This window comes from Mastigoproctus giganteus, chromosome 12, assembly GCF_048544385.1.
Source record: "Mastigoproctus giganteus isolate SK-2022 chromosome 12, ASM4854438v1, whole genome shotgun sequence".
NCBI lineage: Eukaryota > Metazoa > Arthropoda > Arachnida > Uropygi > Thelyphonidae > Mastigoproctus > Mastigoproctus giganteus.
Genome location: NC_143586.1, coordinates 173,442,814 through 173,462,494, shown reverse-complemented (window position 1 = coordinate 173,462,494; position 19,681 = coordinate 173,442,814). Strand labels below are relative to the sequence as shown.

Below are 19,681 nucleotides of genomic sequence, written 5' to 3'. Positions count from 1 at the left end.
AAACAATTTTGTAACAGGGTAAAAATATGATGTTAAATAATAAATACAAAACAACTTCACAGTTAAAAGACAATTGTCATATGTACAATCACCAATAAGTGTTTTTCTTTATTTAAGGAGTGAGATAAAGTCGTTAAAGCTGAAGTTGGTCAAATGGACCGGTACATGTTCATACTTAAAAGTAAAATGCTTCAAACACATTGTAAAGGGGTCAGAAAAATGTTTACAAGCAGTGAATGAGGCACATTATTTCTAAAATGTGAGCATTCCAAGAGTATACCGGCAGCCTCAACATATATCGGCAGCCTCAACAAGAAAGTGTAAAAGCCAGCTATGTCATGCGAAGCTGGGCATGAATAACTTACTATCTAAATTCTTTGGATAAACCGAAGTTGAGCCATGAACAGTTTTAACTGACGCAGTTTGCCTGTCTCTTCTTCGTTCCACAAAGTTTACCATTGCGCAGTACAGTAGTAATGGATTATCGGCACCTCTGACCAGTGCAGTACCTCTGTTGGCCCAGAATAGTTGACTTTAGTTGACTAAGAGCACCTTCTATCAATATAATTGCAGTGTTCATACCAAAATTACTACTTTGCATGGCTTTATTTATAATACTCAATATTTCATACCAAGCAACTACACTTATAATAAATTTAAAAGAAGTAATTTCTGTTAACAAACCTTGTATTTTAGACTGCAATTTTGCATCTTTTCCTTTGGCCTGTTCCTTGATTTCATTTAATGCAGTTGTAATATCCCATAACTGATATCGTACTGCTTCGACAGCTTTTATCTTTCCTTCCCATCTTGTTTCTGGTAGAGATTTCAAATAATCTGTACATGCTTTTTTAAAATATCCCACCTACTTGGCGAAGCAGTGCATATTGCGCATAATCTTTGTAATGTTACAAAAAATAATTGTGCTGTTGTTGAAGAATGTGCTGCATCAGATACAACTAAATTTAAATTATGCGCGACACACGGAACATAAAAAGCTCCATTTTCTTGTAAAATTCTTGCTTGTACTCTATTTGTCCTAAAAAAATTTCCGATATTTGGCACAAATAATTTTTCATTGCTTCCACTCAGTGCCAAATTTCGTGAAGCTAAAAATTTCTCAATTACTCGTTCCAAAATCATTCTCCATTTTTTTTTTCTATCAAATTTTGATTTACAACATCCATAATTTTATTCGACTAACTACAGCTTTTATTCTATCCACTGTTGCATGCTTATTTTATGATTTTGAGAGTTCTCATGCGAGCTTAAACCATCTTGTGAATGACGCCAAGAACGGAACCCAGTAGTTTTCAAGGGAATATTTGCATGACAAAATAATTTGCAGTAAAAGCAGAAAGTGTCTTTTTCCCCAGAGTATATCAACCAAGTCTAAGTTTTTCGCCATTTAAGGTCCTGAAACGATGCTCAGTTAAAAACCGTCGGTGATACGCATCAATGGGATAGCGTTTCGATGAAAGTGAACCGTTTGAAATTATTATTTATTATTATTATTATTATTATTAGCCATATGGTGCAAGGAAGCCTGAGGCTTATGCTGCACCAGCCAAAAAAAAGAATTTGAGTTACCCTGTGTGTGTGTGTGTGTGTGTGTGTGTGTGAGAGAGAGAGAGAGAGAGAGAGAAGTAGAAGGAAATCACCAAGAAAGAGAAGAATGATGATATCCAGCTGAGGACCCTGGGTGTGCCAAGCCCATACTCACCAGGTGTGAGCCCCTGGGGTTAATGGGTAGCTGCATTATATTATTGGTTTTTGTTGCATTAAAAATGTTTAAATAATAAAAATAGGCAAAAATTAACTTAACTTCTTTTAACATCTGATTATAAAATAAATCATTTACTGTAATATAAATAAGCCCATACTGAATTTTTTTTTGTACAATGAAAGTACAGTATTATATTGAGGCGATTATTTTGCATGAAGCATGGGACTACGCTTAAGATTCACAATTGAACGGGTCAGTGACTTTGCACCATTTTTTGTGCCACTGACCCGTCCAATAGTGAATCTTAAGCGTAGTTTCTTGCAAAATAACCGCCTTAGTTTATACAGGGTGTTCGGAAAGTCACTGTGCACTTTTCTAATCATATTTTGTTTATATTTCAGATTTTGATCCCAATATGGTTTCATTCATATTTACCTCCTGTATTCTATATTGACAATATGAGAGATGCCTGATGCATCTCTCATATTGTCGACTTCAAAACTGGGTTGTCACTATTGCAACAAGGTACCTGCCCACCCACCGATGAGTAAGCCAAAGCTTCAAACGGTGCTGTCTGGGTGGTGGTATCCGCTGAGAATAAGTAACATTAGTCTTCTCCACTGGTGAAACGTTACTTATTGAAAGCACTGCAATAACCCTGCCACTAGTTGTGAAGGTGTAAACGATGTCAATTATCGTCTTGGACAGTTCACTACAAACAAAACATGGTGCAAAGGCACTGACCCGTTCAATAGTATTATATCAAGAATACTATTTTTTGTTATATTTAAAAAATATTAAAATATCATGTAATTCGGGCCCCCTACATTCTCGGGTGGCCTTCGGGTTAGCCCGTATCTAGGTACGGCACTATCTAACCTTAAGTGGTTGGCCGGGAGTATAAAAATAAAATTTATTTATATGGAAAAAATAACCGTGATCACTAAGGGCCTATATATAGCAAGTGCCGTAGCGTGTAGCTCTGCGATATAGGCAAGAATCTGATGGGATAATGCGAAGGCCAGAAAAACTTCTGCAGGTTCTACTGAATATTTAGACTTCGAACCAGCTATACAGATTGCTAAGAAGTCCGAAAACTGGAATTGCAATTCGGCATATACTGCTAGTAAACTGGTGACTGTGTAGTAAATTTTCCCCAAGAAAGACAGAGCCCGAAGGATGATGTCTATGTTCTTTGTACACTTTGTCCGTAGACGGATATGCTAAAGAAAAAAAAAAAAAAAAGCTTTTGATCCAATTTAACTTCTGGAACCTTTGCTTGCGATTTAGCTGGAATAGCTCTTCAAACTGTTAATTCAGGGTCAGGAGGAGTTTCCATGGTCGGGTCGCACGATTGCAATTATATAACCCTGGAACCATGGGGTCAATAAAGTTCGAAGAACAAGGTAGAAAAGATAGGAATTAAAAGTGCCTGAACTTGGAAAAGTACTTCATTTTCCATGGAAGATTTTTAACACACACGCTAGCATTTGGGAATGTTCAATGTTTGTGCAAGATAGGTTCCCAGAAACCTTTCCATTCATGACAAACAGAGTGTAGACATCAAAAGAGAATTTAAAATCAATTCTTGCTAATCCAAATAGATTTTTATCCCATTTGGTGACTGGTGATGAAACTCAGCTATATTTTTGTAATCCCGAATCACAAGTTGAAAGCATGCAGTGAAAACACAAAGGACCCCTGAAAAGACTACCATGAGCTGGAAGAACATTGGCTTTAATTTTGTGGGTCACAAAAGGATTATTATTAATTGATTACCTTGCACCTAAAGTCACAATAACAGGGGATATATTTTGCAAGTCTTAAAATCTGCAATTCGGGAAAAGAGATGAGGAAAGTTGGTTTGTCTGGGGATTTTGCTTCTTCATGCACCCGTGTACAAGTCCTGTTTGCATGGACTAGTTTTTATTTTAATCTAGACTAGTCTAGATGTTAGTCTGTGCAACCTGGACTGCTCCAGCTGATGCATAACTTAATATCAGAGTGAAACCCGACAGAATTTCCATGTATTTTGAAGAATCGGAGATTGTGGCTTCAAGAAGTGTTTTTGCTTTCGTCAGTACTGAACGCTACAACTTTCATTTTAGTCAGTATTTGTGGAGGGTAGATCCACTAGTTCCCACTGGTAAACAAATATCGATAAAACGAAGACTACAGCCCAACTCTTAACAGAAGATTTAGATGGTTGGCTCTTCATTCAGGAAAACAACCGTACCCACCGCAGACAACAATTCTACGCCTCCTGTTAGCTAAATTACTATACCATTGACCACAACATGTACACATAATGAGTATATTCAAGTAATACTACCAAGCTCTGTCTTTGCAGCAAGTCACCAGACAGGCCAGTAGACATATCAAAAAAAAAAACATTATATACAGAAAAAAAAAATTCTTTATACTTTACAGGTGTACAGCTTCTCCCAGTACGGTAGAAAATACTATTTATTATTTTAGTTATCCGACTAGAATATATTGTCGTACTGGGAGAAGCTGTACTCTTCCAACTGAGTAAATAAATAAAGACTTGTCCTTAATACCATAAATCCGGAATTTTAAATATTCTGATTAGTAAGGATCTCACTGTATTTATGATAATCAGTCGTAGTTATCACATGGCATGTTTACACATTCAAAGCAAGACAATTCTTATGCAGTTACAAATCAGATGAATACAGTTTTGTAATTCCTCGTATAACTTGCTCGATCTTTGTATAAGTTCATGTCTAAGTGATATACTGAAATTGGTCCTCTGCATCCAGTCGACATGGTTGGACATTGCAATGTTCTGTCAGTTCGGTGTGACATAAGCACTGGGAAAGCAAAATGGAGAGTAGGAGTGTTGTCTACGCCTAATGACTCTGATGAGTACAATGAACAACTGTACAGAGAAATAGTGGGCCAGTAAATCAGATTATCTTATAATGGCGATTTTAAATTCCCAGATATTGACTGGAACTTGTGGTTGGTCACTCGCACACTAGCAAGACTTTTGTAGTTTTATTGGATGATTGTTTTCTACAGCAACATATTCGAGAGGCATCCAGAGGGAGTAATACTCTTAATCTGATTATCAGCAGTGATTATTCATGCATTAAGAATCTGCAGATAAAGAAACCTAGGTAGAATTTCCCACTGTGTAGAATTTAAAAACTAACTGAGACCACTGTAGTCACCTTTACGAAAGCAAAAACATTACCCTTTACCATTGAGACCAACTGATGATGTTATCAACAGCAAATTCTAAATGGGAAGCATTTAAGGAATTAATCTTGGAAGCTACTAGGCTTTTCGTACCAACTAAGAATACTGTTCAAAGTTTAGGCTAATGAGACTCATGGCAGAGAAGAAAATGCATGGGATACCTATAAATTATAATGAGACCCAGATGCCTATGGTAGATATAAGCCAGTCTGCAATCAAATCACAAAGGAGGTTAGGCAAAGAAGGGCAGATTATGAGAAATCTTTGGCAATGAATACTAAGAAAAACAGCAACGGCTTCTTGACTGTAGAAGGAAGGGGATGAATCAGATTGGTCCACTTGATATCGATGGTTCAAGTGTTGATGATCTTGCTCAGATATCTGACAATCTGAATGAGTATTTTGCATCTTCATTCACACATGAATGATTAAGGGAGAAGAATACCAGAAGTTTATCAAACTGTAACAGGGTGCTTAATGATTTTCTAATTACTGAGAGTAATGTGGAGAAAAAAATTGTTGAAGTTTAAACATTAGAAAGGCACCCGGCGAATGATTTTGATACTGTTGCACATTGAAGACTACTGTACAAATTGGAGAGTATGTCATTAAAGACAAGTTGCTGCTATGGATAAATGGATGGTTCACGTAGCCGAGTGGTCAGGAGCGAGAGTGCATAGCACGCGTTCCTTGAGTGGACCGGGGTTCAAGCCCCTGACTACTAAATACGATAAGTATTTGTATTGACGACTTATTGTAAACTATACTGACTTGGTTGTCGTGCCGGAGTATAAACAGAAAAAAATATTTAAAGGCCGCTGTAGCCTAGTGGTCAGGCGCGCGGGTGCGTAAGTATACGTGCCTTGAGTGATCGGGGTTCAACCTGACTGCTGAATATGGTGCTGTTTCTTGTATTCTCTCTATCTTGTGAACTCCTCTGACCGTTTGATTATCCCGAAGTATAAACAGAAAATTTATTTTATTTAAAATAATTTATTTATTTAAATATATACTGTACTGTATTCGTGCTTATAGGAGATCAAATGTAAAGTGGCTTAAAGTGGTCAACAAGGAGTTCATGAGTACAAAGGGGAAAGGTTAATTGTTCATCCATGTTTATTCATGCAGACTTATGAATCCTGAATTATAATGCCTAGTACTGCTGTATACAGTAGACTTTCAAAATAACGACACCTTCGGAGTTCACGATGCCGCTATTTCGATTTTTCCGTTATCTAGAAAGTTTTATTTTAAATATATTTAATGCAAAAATGAGGCTAAAAAAGAAATAGAGATTAAGAATGCAATTTTATTAACTGCAAAAAAAAAAAAAAAAAAAAAAAAACACATTTTGACGATCCAATGTTATAATCTTCCATTAATATACTTCTCTTTACTCCCGGCTCTATTTTTATATCAAGTTTGTCGCTAAGCTTTAATGTTGTTCTTTTCTTCCCTATATGAGGTTTATTAACATTAGAAGCATAGTGAGGGGTTTTTAGTATGTTTTACGTTTTAAAAAAAATTAAAAAACATACGAAAATCACCATTAGTAAAAAACGCATGAGGCAAGGTTTATTGAGAAAGTAGCTTTAACCCAAGTCTTCTTGTGGATTAATGAATTCAGCCAGTCTACCTGCACAACCCCTTGCCGTGCACAGGTAGTTTTAATCATTAATTCAAATAGAGCAATATCTGACTTGTCGTCCTTTGTGCAGTTAATCCTCTAGTACAATTGCCCGATCCGACAAGTGACCATGATAATCACGAGCTGTTTATTTACAGCCACTGTCCGCTTTCAAGTTAAGCACGGAGTCAACGGTAGAGCGCCTGGGTCTGCATGAGTCAGTGTGTTCAAGGAAACACGACTATAATATCCTGTAAGTACTCTCCGGTAGAAATTTCGGGCAGAAATGCGCCCTAAGGGTATCCAACGGCACCGACAAAACAAGAAGTTACCGATTAGCTGCAGTGGACTGGACAGTTAAAGCTTTTAGGATATAGTTTCAAACACATTTACAGTACTGCAATGCAAATGAAACCCAATTAAAATACTGTATAATAAAATAAGTATATCCATCAGCCAAACAAGGTTTGGCTGATGCTGTATAAGCTTGTTTTCTTGCATCATGTACCTCTACTAATGCTAACGTATTAGTTATTATCAAGCAGATTTAAAACTGGCAATATTTTTTTCCAGCGGGTCCGGTCAATCAATTTCTATATTTTTTAAAATACTCAACCAGAATATTTATAAGAAAGATTCGTTTTTACTAAGAGATGGGTTGGATGCCCCCCTAAGGGGATCTCTGAATTACACACAAACGTCCGATTCTGTAAGTTACATCCAGCAAAATTATGCGGAGATTTAAAACACTTTTTAAAATATGAAAATTAAATTAATGAAAATCGGGAGAAAACACCAAAATTTATCCTTAAATTTTCAAAATTTCTCTAGAGAAAGCAAATTAACAACGATAACATTAAGTTAATCGGTATTCAATTCAGCCTTCATGTTTTGGAATAATCAGTTAAGTTTCATATGTTATAAGAAAAAACATTTTTATAAAATGTATCCAGATTTTCATAATTGAAGCGTGTATTTTTCTATATATATATATTTTTTTATTTTATTTACACGCCGTTTCCATCCAGCAACACCTCGGTATATTGCATCAAACCGAAGTAGACTCGCTTTACGACTATTAAGCAGGAAAATGGATTAACCTCTTCAAATGACATATAATAACTCAAAAAAAAAAAAAAAAAAATTGCGCTTTATGCTCTACTTCTATGGCTGTTTCCTTAGAGTTTCTGATGAAAGCTTCTCACATTATTACAGAGCGAAAATCAAGTAAAGTCCTTATGCGCATAACGTTCTGCGCATTTACTTTTAGCACGCAACTCCCTATATTTCAACTTGACTTTTTCGTAGAAACTTTCAGTAGCCTTTTAAAACTACGGATTCGATTAGCAGCTTTTAATAAGGAATTAATTTGAAAAATCAGCGAGATAAAAGCCGGTAGTTTTAATTTACAAAAAAAATTGTGAGCGAGGGAGAAGAAGCAATCATCTCATGCGCTTCCCGCCTTGAACGTTATTGTAGCTTTAAAGAAGGCGTGGTTCTACGTCATCGCCGAAGCAGCCAATCACAGAGACGAGCATTTTTTTCATGGCAGTGCGCGAATTTATCAGTTCGTTCATAACGTGGCATGGTTAGTAAGAAACGTGTTGTGAGTAAAGTGTGTTATTAAAAGAAATTAAAGGAAATCGCTTTTGTTATGCGGTTATCGATCAGGTGCACGTGGGGAAATGCCGTAGCGGTGCTCCTTTCGTTAACGATATGTGTTGCCGCAGCTTTCATTCCTAGTAAGTTTTATTGTTCTCTCTCTCTGCCAAGTAAATCAAAGTTTTGTATTGGTATCTTTAAATTGCACACATTTTTAGTATCGATTTCTGATTTAAACTAGCAAAGATAAAATTAACAAATACATATATCTTTTTATATATAATGAATCTTAGTGCACGTATAGTACAGTATATGGAATTTATTATAGTTTTATAAAGCATCTTTCTAAAATGTTTTATTCAGTATAATATTGATAAACTTGAAAATACTTAAGATTTTTTTTATTTATTTATTTACTATAAGTAATTATATAGTGTTCACTGAAACTTCTTAAAAGCTAGTTTGAAGAAACTATAACCAAAATGTTCTCATTCATCTTAAATGAAATAAGAGCTCTTCTTCCATTGCGCTTTTTGGTAATTTTTAGAATTCAAATAATGCGCATGCGAATTTTATGAAACTTCAGAATTGGAGTTTTTTCCTCCTCCCCATGTGCGCGTATCAAAAAAAAAAAAAAACACCTTTGACTCGCGAGTCCTTTTCAGTATAATATTATTATCGTGCACCACCGGAGTGTCTGACACGTGACTGAACTAGGCACAACATCGGCGCGTTCGCACCCAATCACCCCCCCCCCTCCTCACACACTAACATCCTATCGAGCATGCTCGACATGTCGCGTGACCACAAAACCATAACTCAATATTAATTTTGACCCGAACGGCATAAATTAAATTTTTTATAATTTATACCTGTGTAAATCTAAACAGACGCCATTACAGAATTTTAGTCCGAACCCCCTGGAACACTTTCGCGAACCATCGATTGGGAACTGCTGCCCTGGGCTATGATGTTATGGACTCGCATGACCCTGTTATTAGATTTTGGTGGGCTGCTAGTGCCGGACGACGATGGAACTGTTTGAACCTGGACAGGCATTCCTGTGCTATGCTCTGAAAACCTTGAGTTGGAGAATCCAGGCTGTTCTGAAAGCTAAAGGAAGACCTATTCACTATTAGGTAGGTCTTCCTTTAGCATTCAGCTATCATTTTTCCTTTCATCATTAGACATAATTGGGGATTCTGTTATATTTCTAGCTATTATTAATTTTAAGGAACGCATCTATCATCATAACATAGGAGGGTATGGAAATTGCTATTCGCTTAACGTTTTAGAGAATTCGAACTTAAGCGAGATAATCCGATACAGTCACCGTGTAACTTCATATAATATAATAAAACAAATGAAGTACATTTGTAAAAGACTTAAACACTAACATTCAATGAGACCTGATGAAGTAAGCGTACAGAAATACGTATTTTTGGAAACGTAAATGTTGTAAGCGGTTGAAAGTTTGCTGTCTTATTGAGGGTGCTAGTTTTGCCTACCACATGTAATGGAAACTCAAAATGGTACGCAAGCTCTTCTCAAAATCCCCACTGTATCTTATAGAAGCAAGTGGAACTGACTAAAGCTTGTCTGAAGAGCTCTCGAATATCCTCACTAAAGGTTCAGATGACGTGACTGATGTGCGTATAGTCTATTACAGCCGCTCAGTTCGTCACCGCCACAAATAACGATATTATGTGACGTCAAGATGACCTATAAAATCTGTATCAGGTTGCGACTCTAAAGAATAAATTTAGCATTGCGGAAATTTCTTCCAAAACTTTTACTTAATTTTAACTAAAATAAGGTATTGCTACCCATATCTTTTAGTTCAAAAAACTATTTTATTTATTATTTTTTTACCTTTAACAAAAATAAGTCTTAAACAAAAAAAAAAAAAAAAAAAAAATTGATTTAAGTCAGTAGTAGAAGACAAGCCCGGATTACCTATATTGTAAATATTTAAATGTAGCAATTGTAATGGAAATAACAGTAATTTAATCGAAAAATTAAATACAGTATTTATAATCCAAAATCGTTCCTCCAACGTTTCATATGTAATTGAAGTGAAAGGCTTAATACCAAAAACAAAAAAAATTTGAATAATGTTATAACCCTTACCCCCATGGGGGGGGGGTGTCTGTACGGTACGGACACTGTCCGTCGCTGAATACCAATTGTGTCGGGTATGTACAAATGCTTTGTACTGAAGACATTAAAATCACGGCACCTTAAAAATGGACCCTTATCGTATTTGTTTGTTTACCTAAGAAACACCTGGTTTACATCCTTTCTATTGGCAGTTTTTCTACATTTAGTTGTAACTACAGTTAGAAGTTCAACACTTAACAGATGGAAATTATTTAATATGAAAACGTTGATTATGTTAAAGATAAACATGTTCATTATTTACAAGATACAGTATATTGTAAAATTTACACAATTTCTCCTTTAACAATTCGCGATGAGTTGAAAGCGAAATATTCATTATGGAGTTGGGCATGATCTTCTATTTGATCCCTTTGTAAAGATTTTAGATAACTTATTTCTTATATGCCTTACTTCTGCAGCGATTTCCCGGATAACCGTTGAGCTTATTAAACATAATTCTGTTCTCAGAAGGGGGGGGGGGAATCTAGACAGTTTGAGTAAAAGCACTTTTGAATTCTTCTCCTATATTCATTATAACAGATCTTTGTTTCTGTCTTACGCTTTGCCATCCAGTATTCTGTTTTCAGTGTATCCAGTTAGAACTTGGGCAACTGTCAAGATGTTTTTCGATATGATTATCTCTACGGTGACCTCCAACATTGTAGATAGCCCTTGAGATGGTGAAAGGCTTAGCTGCGATTCTATTGCGCCAGTGTTGCAGGCCGAAAGAAGCTGTAATGCTTTCTCGAAATGAGGAAAGAAATGGTCCTTAATGCCATTTGAGTCCAGCTCCACTTGAAGTTTCTTTTTGGACTAAGGCGCCATCCACAATTATTGTACCAACATTATTTTGGAATTTGCTGTTAATCAAAGGCCAATTGCGTAGTCTTTTCATTCAGGATTAATTCAATATACAGTCCAAGGTATTTCTGAAATTGTTTTTTTTTTACCCCCTCATTTGTAAAAATTTTCGATTACTTATTTATCGAAAGAAGTTCTTACTGTATTGCAGAACTTCGATTGACCTTTTAATGAAAAAAAAGTTTATATCTGTACAAGTGACAAAATTGCGGTTTTCCTTCTAAAACGGAGGGAGGGCGCGCTATGTTACTGTAAAGAGTAGCACAAACGACGCTCCTCCCTGCGGGCACCTTTCTATTGACGTATGGTAGCGTTCATCACTAATTTATCTCTCCGAAGAATGTTTGTTAAAGTTCAGAGATACTCCTTCAGAATGACTTGAACAAAAGAGTAACTCTAGCGATTTTCAGCTATTTAAAGTTGTATGAAAGAATCTTATTTTTCGTTATTTGTCCAATTTTCGAGCTCAAATTATGATTGGTGACTTGTTTTTGATGGGCAAAAATCCTGCTACGTCATATACTATCTAATTGGTAAATAAACTCGTGCCCATACATATTGTATTTTCAAAGTATACTCACTGGCCAAAATATTAAAAGCGTCTTGTAATCGGCGTCCACAGATTAATGCATGTTATGCAAATAAGTTGTCACATAGTACGATCACAAGTTTCTTGATATAAAATAAATGCAGTACACTTTCCTGCGGCTTCTTAGTGATCCGATATTGGGGAAAGACAGGCGATCTTTACGATTTTCAGAAAGATTATTGGAACACGTTCAGCAGAAGTCAATTGAGAAAACAAAGGAAATCACTCGTGTGTCGAAACTACTCATCTCAAAAGTATATAATCAGTGGAAGACAGTGGAGGAGAATGAGACATGAGAGGAAGAAATGAGACAAAGTTGATACTCCAAATGCACGTCAGAATAGAAGGTCCACTGTGCAGAAAATGAAAAAAAGAAATTTGACTAAACTTAACTTGTTCTGTTTGGTTTAAAGAACAAAATCGCGAAGAAAAGAAAAAATATTGCCAAACGTAAGATTTTTAAACTATAGTAATAAATTCTAATTGCTACGTAGGTATAGCGACAAAGTAACGTCGATTCCAGTGTCTAAAAAAATACACGTACAATGCTAACTGTGACCATGTCTTCCCCAATCAACTCTTTGTTGAGTGCCAAGTTGGCATCTGAAGTCCTGCAAATTACTGGTGTCACAATCAATCATGGTTAAATAGCTAAGAAAGCCAAAGCCAAATTGTCTGGATCTGATAACAGCTCAATAAATCCCTCTAGTAGCTTATGTAACACATTGCAAATAAATATTTGTATTCAACAGTTATTTTTTTCTCTTGCTACATATGGTGGATCGCAAAGGATGATCTATTCGAAATGCTAAAATAAGCAATTTTACTTTCTTAAACCATAATCCTCTTTTGGGAATCTTGCCAAACTGTTGACTGTCACTTCACAAGCAGACCAATTGTAATTGGTCTGCTTGTATGTGTGCGCGCGTGTACATATTATGCACATTTGAATATTTAACTTCAGTTTCCTTTGATTTTAGGTGAGTGCGAAAGTGATCATTACAAATGTGAGAACAGACGATGCATCCCAATTTCGTGGGTCTGCGATGAAGATGATGACTGCGGAGATGGTTCCGACGAAAGGGTTTGTCGTAAGTACAGAGGATAATGTAATTTAGATTGTCAAACTAAATATAAGGTCATCAAAGTAGCACTGATTATTACCTAAACAGGTATGTGATCTAGGTCTGGAAACAGACCTAGATCACATACCTGTTTAGGTAATCTTCATAAATTGACCAATTTATGATGAATTTAGAGTAAATTAAGGGCTAGCTTGCCTACATTGAAAAGGGGAAAAAATATATATATATTTTACTGATGCGAAATTGTTCCTTGCGGGCTGGTTAAACAGAATTTTTTTGGTGGAGGGTTTTTTTTTTTTTTTTGCTGACTCCTGGGTTTGGCAGCCTATAGGCGGGAGACGCTGGCACCCATCAGACTTGACTACTGCTGGTGGGTGCGGGATTTTTGTGTTATTTACACAGACAGTATAGTAGACCCACGCGCCGGAGACTGACACCGGGATGCGGTTGCTTGCCCTGGTGAATAAGTGGTCTTCGTACTATTTATTTTTATATTATATTATTTTTTGGATGTTCCAGTTGGATACACGAATATAGGTGGAGATGGATATCAGTCTGGGTGCCACCAGAGACAATTATACATAAACTAACTGAACTGTATTGTATTGTATTCCTGTCGGCTCTAGGGATTGCAGAACGGCATTCACTCCAGTGCAAAACAGTGGTGATTAGCAGCCAATCAGCACGAAGCTAGGTCTGGCCATCATTCATCACTGTTGCAAAGATCATGGGTAAAAGGAGTTTAACCTTTCCTTCTATTACAGTGTTGTTGTTTCCACTAACTGAAATTTCGAAGCAATTCGTTTATATTATAAAGCTATGTGGTAAGAACTGGTTTTACTAAAAAAAAAAAAAAATAATAAAAAAAGTAAAATTCTAGGAGTTGCATTTTTGGATTCAGGTTTTTACCATGAGGTCAGTAGTTTCTAGTTCTGTCGAATGCTGTTAGTAACAGTATTAGTAAGAACTGTTAGTAACAAATTTCGAGTTAAGTGTAACATATATTAAGGATGATAATTTAATTCGCGGACTGGTGCAACATTATGTTAACTGCGCGAACTTTCCATTACTGCCGCTACAGGCGCTCCCCCTGTCACAGATGCCGAGGTTCTACACATCCCCCTTATTCATTGGACTTAGCCCCGTGTGATTACTTCCTGTTTCCACGGCTGAAGAAAACTCTGAAAGGCAGGCGTTTAGCGTCCGACATAACTATGCTTGCAGAGCCACTAGCGAAGCACTTCGCACTTTCGAAAAATGGCTGCCAGAAGCATTTAATGCGTGGGTACGACGGTGGCGAAAGTGTGTAAAGTTCAAGGGAGAGTATTTCGAGAAGGAGAAATCCACAGAAGATTCAGATGACAATTAAGATAAGATCTTACACCAGTCCGCAAATTAAATGATCACACCTTGTATATAGAAGCTAATTTACAGATTTAAAAGCTTTTAATTTTAAAATTAAGAAAGATTATTTTTTTAAACACTTCGTTAGTTAATTTATATTATGTCCAAAACCAAGCCGTAGCCGAGTGGTCAGGGGCGGGAGTGCAGTAGCACACGCTCCTTGAGTAGACCGGAGTTCAAGCCCCTGACTGCTAAATACGGTCGATCTGCCAACCCGCACTGGACCAGCGTGGTAGATTATGGTCCATTTCCGTCAACGTGAATTGTTGAGGAGGCTTCCATCCTGCAGTGGGTTGATAATGGCTGCAGTTTACTTTTATGTCCAAAACCAAGGCCGTGCAAATTGGGGGTGCACTGGATGCGCCGCACCAGGGCCCCCGATCTAGGAGGCTCAACAGAGGGAGCCATCAAAGTCTCAACATAAATAACGAGGCCCCTTAACCCCTTTTGCATCCTTCCCCCCCTCCTCAAATACCTTTGCATGGCCCTGTATCCAACGTTCACAATTGTCCAAATGGCATTGTGTGGTTTCCTAAGTGCCTTACTCCCCGCTCGTCACTGATGGCACTACCGTATAAACGGAAGGAAGTGTCAACAACATGTAGAGTCAGTGGCCTGTACGCAACTGGTTATAATCTTTCGTTTAGGTCTAACACAAGCAATAGTTCCTCAAATTTAACCTTGAGTTATATTTCAAGGTTATATTTCTGGGCAATTATTGGTTTTGCTCCTAATGATGATAGTTTCAGCAGGTCGCTTATTTTGTAAAAACCGTTTGGCTCCTGATATAATTTAAATCCAATGCCCATTGATTATTTCTCAAATATTAATTATTTTAAGATACATTAAACTATAATTTCTCTTATAAATTTGATTCATTTTTAGAGCACATACAGTATTACCTAAAATGTGGCAAAATTCAGATAGTCTATTTTTACAACTCATTTTCTCTGTTATTTCGCAAATTCACAGAATACCGCTATTTAAGAAATACGTTAAAAACAACATTAATTAATACAATATGCCCTCAACATAAGATTCAAGCTATTTTATTTATTTATTTTTTTTTTTCGGACTAGCAAGAAGCTTCATTTGTGTACCAATGAGCAAACTAAGTTGGTTACAAACTGCATCCATCTCACATTGGGAAGCAATGTCACTAAAAGATACCACGTTATTGCACTTTATTTCAAGTGAAAAAACACTGTTCTCGAAGGAGAGAATGTTGTTGTGGGTAACGGCACAGTCTTTAAGGGCGCAATATGGCCTTAGTAGCCTATGCGCCAAAACTTAGTAGCCCAAACCAAACATTTCAAATAAATTGCTGTAATTTTCTTCACGGAAGGATGCGTACATTCCCTTGTTACTAACTGTTAAGTCAAAACACTACCGAAAATTATAAACTTCGTAAAACATTACAAGACTGAGATTTGAATTTTTTTAGTGCACTGAAGAAGTGCAAATGTAATGTTAGTATAGCTAACCATTGCACAAAAGTTTGGTGGAACCCAAGAAATTGCTTTTGACATTTCTAAGGCTTTTCATCGTGGTTGGCATATAAAAAAAAAAAAAAAAAAAAAAAATTGGATTCCAACTTTTTTTTTTTTTTTTTTTTTTTAAATTGGGTATCCAGTTTTCTCTCTGACCATTCACTGCGGGCGATGGTAGACGGCTCTTATCTAACTTCTCCACTAATGCTGGTGTTCCCAAAAGGTTCAGTTCCTTCTCCCACTCTTTTCCTCTTGTATTATTAATGACTTTCTTCCATTGACTGGAAATCCTATCCATAGTTTCCTTGGTTATAGCACATTGCATTTCCACTTTCAGAAACAGCTTCAACTTCTCGAATATCCACCACCAATTCTTTAAATGCTGATCTTCAGGTAATTCTCCGATGGCAGGAAGATAACTTAGTTAATTTCACCCCTTCTAAACCTCAGTTCTGTCTTATTTGGCAAAAGGAATTACTGCTCCCATGCTTATTTTCGATGACACAGATTTCTCGACAAGATAACATATCTCTGTTAGCGACGGCCCTGATCTTTCTCTTTTCATAACCAGATCAAAATATAGTACTTCCTCTGCATAAAAAAAAAAAAAAAAAAGTAACTATCGGCGTTACTTTCCTTCTAAACAAGTACACGCTCGTACAAATCTGAAACCGCCCTAGCACGGAATATTATTCCCACATCTGGAACACTGCACCCAAAACCTCTCCCAAGCATTTAGATTCCTTTCAGAAGAGGAAAGTCGATTTCAGACGTTCAGTTTCTGTCGTGTGCCTTTTCTATAGATACTTCCATGGACATTGTTCTGACTTGGAATTTAATTCCTCCAGTCTCTTACAAACCAGTCAGAACACTTCCCGCAAACATTCAGCCTCCATTTACTGTCCAACTTCAAATTCACAGAACCAGCATTTATTTTATCTCGTTTATCTCTTCACCTTTTATTTCTGGAACAACCTCCCTAAACACGTATTTTCTGAAAAGTAAAATCTACAGAAATTAAAGTCTAACGTCAACAAGTATCTTCTTTCATCTTCAACCCACGCACAGTACTAAGTACAGTGTACTACAGGTTCTAGTACCTTATGTTTGGAGGGTTTCAAAAACACCCCTACACACACAAAAAAAAAAAAAAAAAATTAATAGTTACAGTAATAAAGACCTTAAGCCCAGAAACCTAAGAAGAGATTACAGAATGTACTCGTACCTCTTATGTCTAAAGATTCTTTTATGTGATATTTGAATTGTTTTAAACAAGTTTCTAATTTTTTTTTTTTTTTTTAGTGGGAATGGCCACATTAAGTACAGTTACCTAATAACTCTCCATCTCTTTAGACCTCAGAACAGTCATGGACTCAACTAGGCATTGAGAACTCCACACGGATACTGATCCAAGTGGACAAAATTGCTTCCAACGGTTGTTGAAACGCGATTTGAACTCTGATCTTTTCCACCCGACGTGAAGACGACGATGATTATACCACCTGCGGAAGAACCTATTCTCAGATGGATACCCTGCTGCCATGATGAGATGCGCCTGGTTGGAAACAAATTTTCAGCTAACCTGTGGCAATCCTAGTGCTCCAGTACTGTTATCAAGTAGTGTGCACCACGAAAACACTTCCTGCATTGTTGATAAATGACAGGATTTGATCATAGATTTGTGCTGTTCCGCTATACTGTGGTTCTCCAATCAGCGTGAAACATCAGGAAACAGACTATCAAGACCAGGTAACGCTTGATTTTTGCAGAGAATGGAATCTGGTTTGGTCAGTGACGAGGTAGGACGAGTTGTACGTTTTGAAATGCATATTGGTCACCGCCGTAGTGCATTATTTACATGACTGTACATTGCTGAGCGTCTTGTCCAGCCTCTCGCATCAACCGGATATTTCTGAAGATAGGATCGCCTCTGACCGGATGATGTTAATTGGTTTGGATCAATCCCAATACATCATATATTCAAAGACAAATCTTTCTTCTTGCCACGCTCGCACTGAATTGTACACCTACAGCATCCCCACCTATCATTAGAATTAAAATTGTCATATGACAATTTTATGAGAGAGAGAGAGAGAGAGAGAGAGCGCGCGATTGTCATTGACCCTGTCATCTTGTCCTCGTCTTTTGGCGAAGGGTGTATCGTCAAAAGATTAGGTCAAGAATGAGTACAAATTTCAATGAAATTTTGGATTTGAAATCGTTCGAATTTTCGGCTTTCCATAATTAAACTGGCTTGAAAGGGCAAAGATTTGAGGATAAGTGATGGAAAGTGTGAACGTACTTTGTAAGCTGAAATCGCGGGTTGTAGCGTAGCTCAGCTGCTATTACAAGGTCACGATCGGTGACAGCCATCAATGGTTTATCCGTCTTTATCTTCACAAGAATAATATTGCAACAAGCAAAGCAATCACTTCCTACAACAGAAGGGAAGTTTTTATTATTGGTATAGCAGCGAAGTGAACTTCAAAAACTCTACTAACGATAAGAAGTAATTCATCGTCCCTGGCCTCGTTTACGAAACAACCTTGCAAATAAACATGCACACCCGCTTTTCTTGTTGATCCTGAAATACTATAATGTTGACATGCGTTCTCTACTACATCAGATGTTTCAAGTGTGTATTTTATTTTAGACGCGTTAGCAAATGTGTAAAGCACCGATTGTCTTCCCCATATATTCGTCCGCATGTTGCAACAGTGAAAGGATTTATCAAATTTCATATTTGGATCTTTTAAAGGTTTGTCGAACTCTTCCAAATTTCATTAAATCAAACCAATAGAAATTTGGTCGTTTTCCTTCCCCCAAAATATCGATACGTTGGGTGCGTGAGCAGTACTCGATAAGGAAAGGACAGATCGACTCATCCTTATCGAGTTCTGTTCTCCGGGAACTCTTACAATCAGTTGCACTGTGTTTCTACATTCAGAGTATGCTTAAATGAGCATTTGCACCCGAATAGTTTTCCATTTACTCCATTTGGATACGATCTCCATTAAATGCAGAAATCTAATGTGCCTAACTCTCTGGTATAACTGTAGTATTTAAGAGGTTTTTAGCATATTCCACAAGCTATTTTCTTTACTCACACATTCTCAACCCACAGTAACTGTCTTCTTCCATCCAACCTTTTAACTCTTAAGATCTGTATTTTAGCGTTCTTTTTTCCTGAAAAAAAGTAGTCAGTTTTTTTTCATCTTAACAGCCAGGCATATTTTGATATGCCTAGCAACTTTCAACATAGGTTGCCAGACATCAAAATTAGTGGGCGTTTCCTTTATGATGATCTGAGATGAATACTCAGACAAATTTTATATAATAGCTTCTTGAAATTGTCCAAAGACGGACAAATCGCACGGTGAGATCGGCAAAAGGGCGACCCCATACTGTATACGGAAAGCCTCCGTAATTGTGTACACCTCAGAGGAGGTGGCTGGTTGCCCAGAGGAGACCTGATTGAGGTTTATAAGGCCCTGAGGGAGTGTTAGTAAAATGAACGATGTCGGAATTTTCACTGTTATAAAGAAATCCCGAACCGAGTCAAATTCAAATTACAGGGGTTGAGGTTTAGATTAGATTAGATTGTAGGAAGTTTTCTTTTAGCCAGCGAGTCGTTGATTGTTGGAGGAGGTGGCCTTCACAGGTAGTTGAGGCTGATGTTTGAATAAATTCAAACGTCAACTGGATAGTTACCTATGTCAGGAGGGAAGTAAATAATTTGTATTTTGCTATCCACTCTTCCTCCTCCCCCAGCCAGTGCAGTAAAAGCTGCACTATTATTATTAGTCCAATCCAACTTTTTATCACACCTCGTGTATTGAAAGTTTAGTTTACGATAAGAGTATTGTATGGCTTTGACTTTTGCTTTCCGTAAAAAGCCTAACTCTGAAAGGT

At 37.0% G+C, this 19,681-nt stretch overlaps 2 protein-coding genes across 3 annotated transcripts in view; one reads left to right on the top strand and one right to left on the bottom strand.

The window, feature by feature from the left end:
* The window catches only part of LOC150077602 (1-phosphatidylinositol 4,5-bisphosphate phosphodiesterase delta-4-like), a 298,832-nt gene that overhangs the window by 262,352 nt on the left and 16,799 nt on the right, over positions 1–19,681 (bottom strand). The window lies entirely within an intron of this gene.
* Positions 8,197–19,681, top strand: part of LOC150077601 (very low-density lipoprotein receptor-like) — a 269,423-nt gene continuing 257,938 nt past the window's right edge. For both annotated transcript variants that reach the window (XM_090386228.1, XM_090386229.1), the window contains exons 1-2: positions 8,197–8,320; positions 12,771–12,881. In XM_090386228.1, coding sequence (XP_090242354.1) covers positions 8,233–8,320; positions 12,771–12,881 — 199 coding nt within the window. In that variant the 5' untranslated portion in view covers positions 8,197–8,232. The remainder of the gene's footprint in view (positions 8,321–12,770; positions 12,882–19,681) is intronic.